Source organism: Ruditapes philippinarum, unplaced genomic scaffold (assembly GCF_026571515.1).
Source record: "Ruditapes philippinarum isolate M1 unplaced genomic scaffold, ASM2657151v2 ctg4236_1_1_1_1, whole genome shotgun sequence".
In the NCBI taxonomy this organism is placed as follows: Eukaryota; Metazoa; Mollusca; class Bivalvia; order Venerida; family Veneridae; genus Ruditapes; species Ruditapes philippinarum.
In genome coordinates this window covers 70,969-77,026 of record NW_026854867.1, presented here as the reverse complement: position 1 = coordinate 77,026, position 6,058 = coordinate 70,969, and the positions used below count along the sequence as shown (strand labels likewise).

Genomic DNA, 6,058 nt, shown 5'->3' with positions numbered 1-6,058 from the left:
CTAGTGATACAAATTGCACACTGACTGATGGCATAAAGTGCACTATGACTGACTAACTGTTTTATCAGAAACAAAGACTATGAGTTTGTGACAGGCTATTCATTATCAATAAACTTAAATTGCAAACTGAAGTAGTGTTACTGTAATTGAAATAAACATAATACTACTTTTTGGGAGACGACTAAATGTTTGACATGAATTTATTCTGGAGATCAAAATCGAGCAACCAAAGAAAAACATTTGTAAAGTATAAATGACTAGTGGTTTAAATATTTTGTGTAAAAAATATTTATAAATAAAACAAAAATCAAGTAGATGTCGAACAAAATAATATGTTTTTGCAAGTATGATACTACAAGGAAGGTTAACATCTCAGAAATGTAAAACACATTTAAGCAGGTGTCTCAAAAGGGAGATATTAATTATAAACACAATGTACAAATATCAACATTCTGGAATAATTGTGTGGGTTTTTTTTACATAAAACTAAAATATATATATAATTTGTTCTACTTTTATTATGCATTATTGCCCGTTCATCGCTACTTTCTTCATCTAACATGCTCAAAAGTCATTATCATTTCACATAATTGTGCACATGTTTGATCTTTGTAATGAATAAAAAAGTAATGATTTCTGAGACATCTCGACAATTATTTATGAAATTACAATTTAATACATATTAAGACAACTTTATATTCAGTCATGATTAATATTCAATATATCTGTTGACTTCGATTTCGACCACAACATATTTGTGTCAAATGTCTTTTTTCCTATCTCACTCCAAGGGTTCTGCCTTTTTTCAGTCTTCAAAGATGCATCGCTAAATAATTATATTCTCGTTTTTCCATGACGCTCCGAAAAAAATCACGAAAATAAATTATTTAAAATACATTTTTATTTAAATGTTTGTAATGATTTTTGCTTGTCTTTATATTACTAAAATTATACTTCATAAAGGAAATTTGACATACTATTTGATATTGCAAAAGTTGTATATTTTGTCATACGAAATGAGATCAATATCAGACCACAAACATATGGTTCCATCATTGCTCGATCCCCTGAATATATGAGTTGTCATAATAAGGTTTCTAGATCAGATGACATCATATAACTGTATTGAGAAATTATCTAACAATACTAATATGTGTATGCTAGATAATCTTTTAACGTTACTAAACACAGATAAATAATATACCATATTCGTAGTTCTTCAATTTTCAATGAATGTAATACCACGTGAATGGTCTTGATTTGTATAATATTCACAACTAATGAATTTTGCTTTAGTCGGTGCTAGGGGGCGTTGACTTGTATGGTAGCATGTACTTTCCAGTATCTTCCCAAAAACAGGCTTAATCAACCCGAGCCTGCAAGATTTTCAGTGTTGCAATTTTGGACATTCTTTAGCAATTTCTTCTTTCTCTATTTGATTTAATAATATCATGATGATTATTATTTTCAAACAATTAAAAAGATGTGTCGTTATTTTTCGCTATCCAAACATGGAATCTCTTCATAAATTCTGTCACCCGTGTCTGTGTCCATCATCTTTGAATTATTACATAAAAATGGTTCGCATTGTTTTTCATCATGCTCTTTTATTTCCTGATTGTCTGCCTTATTAAACGATGCTTTCCCGTCGATTACTACGTCCTGTTCACAAACAATATTGATATTTTTGTTTTTGTGATTCTTTTCTCGTTGTCTTATATGAACTATTGGATGGACCATAAGACAAGATGCTAAAATCATACTGACACCGGCCATATAAAATGAAAAGGCATAACTTCCAGTAATTGTCAGCAAGACACCTGAAATAGATATTAAATCTGGTCAAATCTTGATTATTTTATCATTTCTATATTTTACAACATACAATCTCGGACAAAAAAAAGAATAATATAGTTTTGGTCCGAAATACAATGCAGCATTCCTTCATAACATTTTGTACACGTGATCTAACAAACTCAAAACAAATACCTGCTTGTGCTGTATAAGTTATCTTCCATCACGTATTTTGTAAGTTTTCGGAATACAGTCTTAGTATTCTTCATATGATTGGTCACTGAACTCTTAAAAATAAGGCTAATTTATCTCGATCTCAGAATACGAAAAACAAGATCAACAAGAAAGGGGGGCATTCAATGAACGCATATTCATATTCATTACAATATCTTTAAATAGAAACAGCTTTCTTAATCAATTCTAAATTTCACCATTTTCATATTTAAATATCGAATTCTACTTAAGAATGTGTCTGGGTGGCAAGGACAGTATCTTGTGTTTTACAAACCGGAAAACTAAACTAAGTCTGAGACATTCTTACACTTTGCCGTGATGGGGCGACTTTCAGAGTTTTTTCATTCCTTATGTTTAAAATTCTTACAATTACATGTATTTGTAAAACTGAGCACGCCCTGCTCTGGATTTTTTTTTTTTAAAAAAACTGCAGTTTATATAAGGAATTAAATGATGAAAGAATTTAGCAGCCTACTCATGCTTCATATACACCAAGGTTGACTAACATCATTGATGACAAAGGCTTTGCTGTTTCTGTCCCAGCAGTTTAGATGTTAAACTTAAAGAACTTGTCTCCAACGAAAAGTAAAACGTCAATCTATAAAGAACTCTATGCAATATAAATAAAGCAAGTAACTTTGATATGAAACTAGAAGACAATATATCATAAAACAGCTTACCCGCTAATGGCCCTCCGATGAGATTACCTGTTGCTTTAAACGGCATTGACATTCCGATCCCGTCTGGAAACCTTTTAAATCCGACAATACTGTGGACAATAGCGTTGATTAATGCCCCTGTTACACAGAAGAAAAATCCGACACAGCCAGCTAGCACAAGCATCCCAGTTCTTGTGAGGAACACTGGAGTTAGACCCATACTTATTCCAGTCATTGTAAGTGAAATAGTATATACAGCCATTACATTAACTTGTGGATGGTGACCTAAAAAACTATAAAATACTTTGCCAATGATATTTGATATACCATAAACCATGAGCACAGTTCCAAAGTCATTTTGGTTGAAACCTACATCTTTTGAATATGACGGTAAATGCAATATATAAATTCCTTGACTTAAGTTAACAAACACATTACTTCCACACAGAAAAACCGAGAAAAGTTTATAAAATTCCTTTTAGAAGTTTTCATCACAGTTGCGGTTCTAAAATGATCTGTTTGAGCATATTTTTCAACACTTATCGGGAACATTACCATTGCGCATGCGCATAGATTGAATGTTAATCCGCTAAGGACAAGGAACATTCCTTTCAAGGCAAAGTGTTCAACCAAGAAAGAAATCAAATCAGCAAATATCACAAGACCAAGATTGTGACCAATTGATGCAATACCAGCAGCTAAAGTCTTGTATTTGTCAAAGTAAACGTTCAATGCCGACATACATCCATTATAGTTAATACCCAGTCCAAGACCTGAAATTATAAATTAACAAACTAGTAATACTTTAAAATATAACAGTCATGTATTTCATATTTGAAACGTTAAAACGTTAAAAAGGCAATTCAATTAAGCAAAGTTTTGAAACAGACTTTGTACCTGTTATATACAATTGGTTGGTACATGGTGTATGTATATATGGAGAATGTCGGTGGTTCAACTCAGGTGCCTGTCCGTCCCTAAACACTGACCAGAGCGGAGCCTGAGGCCATTATGGTCCTAGTAAAGCTGAAAATACGCCATATTGCCTTAACAGTGTTGGCGTGACGTTAAACTCAACCAAAACTATGTATGGATGGACAAGATGTATCTAACAAATCAAATCCATATTCAGAATTGATACAAACAAGTTCTAACCATTATTCATTTTCTGTTCTATTCCTGTACATTATTTACAACGATTGATCAATCTCTAAGCATTTGAGAGTTAACTTTTCATGAAGCAAGAACAACAACCATTACAGATACCATAGCAACCATGCACCTTAGTACCTCTGCTTTAGTGACTTTTATTATTAGACACTTTGTAAGACAATAGAACAAACCTGTTAGAAAACCGTGTGAAAAGAAAAGGTATGTTAAACTTGTAGCGAAGTAACTCAGGGAAAGTCCCAGTGCTGCTAGAATGCCTCCCACAAACGAACAAACACGACAGCCATAGCGATTTGTCAATACACTTCCTATCGGTGCTGAAATATAAAATATCTATACGTAGATCATTGTTACAACAATACAAGTTCCAGCATAAAGTGATTGACACCTTGGGTCTCAATCTGATATCCTCGGCTATTTTGCTTCGCAATAAACTCTTATCCGAAGCATATGGAAAGAGCCGATGTTTTACACTAACTTGGGTCTTCGTCCACACGTTCAGCAGCATATATACCGCATTATTTCAAATATATGTATTAATACGTTTTCTTTCAGATTTTTTTAATTATCCTGACACAGGTTAACACAATTTTATAATTGAATAGAAATTTGTATCATTTCAATCTTTTGCAATGAATATAAAAATAAATGTTACCACGGATTTATATTATTTATACATAAAATATAAAATGTTTTCTCTTTAAAATTAAATGAACAGAAAATATCACGTTTTTATTTAGATCAAGGGCATATATTCAGTACCCTAAGTTGTGAGATATTTAAAAGTAAATAAAAAAGGAGAGTATTAAAACAACCAAATAGATCTACGATCAATTTAGAAAAATCCATCTACCTATACTTGTGTAACTGCAGTTTTCTTTTTTTTTATTTCAGTATATCCTATTTCATGTACAAGGGCCTTTTAAAAGGTTATTTATATCTTCGCATTCCGTTTAACTACATAAAATTTATAAAGGAGGAGAACCGAAACGATAAGAATTGTAAACGAACAAATTCACATCATTTTCTTTAGCTTTCGTGACAACATAAAGCCTGTGTAAGATAAGGGTGAATATAAATATGAAGTCACTTTATCCACAAAGTTAGATAATGAATATGTCCAGGAAATAATCGATTATGTTTAAACATATTTAATTCCATACACAATACATAATATACAGATTTAGCTATAGACGCCGTAAATTGGATAAGAGCGAAATATATCGATCTTATAAAGTTATTCTCCGAATAATTGCCTTTGAATGACATTAACTGTCTCGCTACACTTATGAAAGGGAAAAATGACTCACATGAAATAAACCACATGGTGATAGGAAGTGAACACAACCAGGATGTTTCCACGGGTTTGTCACCGAATGCATTCGTGAACTCTATGTAAAATATTCCACCCGATAAGCAAATCCCTCCAAGTACAACTTGACAACAAACCACACAAAACAACACTAACCAACTCCATCCACTATCTCTTTTGATATTTGTCATGTCTCAGATCTAACATGCTATTCCATAAGCACTATCTCTAAGCGGTCCAATATAATCAAGTTTAATATTTAGGACATTTCGTATCAGATAAAATGTTTTATAAACTAAGCTACTCATACAGTACTAAACAAGAAAAAAAAGATAATTAAGCATTTATAAATAAATAATTCTTTTTAGATCCATAGAGAAAACACGTGGATGTATGTCAATAAACATAATATCGGTAGGTTTAGTATCTCAACAAAAATATGTATTCTATTTATATACAACGATTATATATTATATGTGTATTTAATATACATGCAATGCATACGTGCAATACAACCATCGATTAACAACCATAGTGAATACCGTTTTCCTATGTTCAGTGATATAAAGAACCGTCAGCATTAGATGTTTGATTGATGGCAACTAAAGATTAAAGGTTGACTACGTGACAACTTGAAGCACGTTCATTCTAAAATTGCTTTGCAGTAATTGTGTACATTAATTAATAGCGCGTTCATTTAACATCGTTACACACCATTAAGATGTATACAGGTCATATGTTCATTAATTTATACTATATGTGTATTTCTAATAATTATGGTGTCATTTTGACTTTACTTTGATAGGAGTAGAATCTTTAATAAGAAGTAAATTTGTACTTTAAAATGTTGATATGCAAAATAGATAAAAATTAATTATTAATCAATTAA

The 6,058-nt window shown here is 31.6% G+C and overlaps 2 protein-coding genes across 2 annotated transcripts; both read right to left on the bottom strand.

Moving 5' to 3' along the window:
- Positions 1 to 498: 498 nt before the first annotated feature.
- Positions 499 to 3,147, bottom strand: LOC132741368 (monocarboxylate transporter 13-like). The gene is made up of 2 exons (XM_060729521.1): positions 2,709 to 3,147; positions 499 to 1,820 (listed from the first exon to the last, which is right to left on the bottom strand). Exons 1-2 carry the CDS (start codon positions 3,022 to 3,024, stop codon positions 1,492 to 1,494), a joined length of 645 nt encoding a protein of 214 aa, XP_060585504.1. The 5' UTR covers positions 3,025 to 3,147; the 3' UTR covers positions 499 to 1,491.
- On the bottom strand, positions 3,105 to 5,688 carry LOC132741370 (monocarboxylate transporter 12-like). The gene is made up of 3 exons (XM_060729524.1): positions 5,168 to 5,688; positions 4,031 to 4,174; positions 3,105 to 3,460 (listed from the first exon to the last, which is right to left on the bottom strand). Exons 1-3 carry the CDS (start codon positions 5,358 to 5,360, stop codon positions 3,105 to 3,107), a joined length of 693 nt encoding a protein of 230 aa, XP_060585507.1. The 5' UTR covers positions 5,361 to 5,688.
- Positions 5,689 to 6,058: the final 370 nt, after the last annotated feature.

What these genes read in the sequence shown, in the direction of transcription:
- LOC132741368 (XM_060729521.1), bottom strand. Translation starts at nt 3,024, where the DNA reads ATGGTTTATGGTATATCAAATATCATTGGCAAAGTATTTTATAGTTTT. An exon ending in CATCGGAGGGCCATTAGCGG is followed by an intron (nt 1,821 to 2,708) that starts GTAAGCTGTTTT and finishes TATCTATTTCAG; the next exon opens with GTGTCTTGCTGACAATTACT.
- LOC132741370 (XM_060729524.1), bottom strand. Translation starts at nt 5,360, where the DNA reads ATGACAAATATCAAAAGAGATAGTGGATGGAGTTGGTTAGTGTTGTTT. An exon ending in CACCATGTGGTTTATTTCAT is followed by an intron (nt 4,175 to 5,167) that starts GTGAGTCATTTT and finishes TTTATATTTCAG; the next exon opens with CACCGATAGGAAGTGTATTG. An exon ending in TTCACACGGTTTTCTAACAG is followed by an intron (nt 3,461 to 4,030) that starts GTTTGTTCTATT and finishes TTATAATTTCAG; the next exon opens with GTCTTGGACTGGGTATTAAC.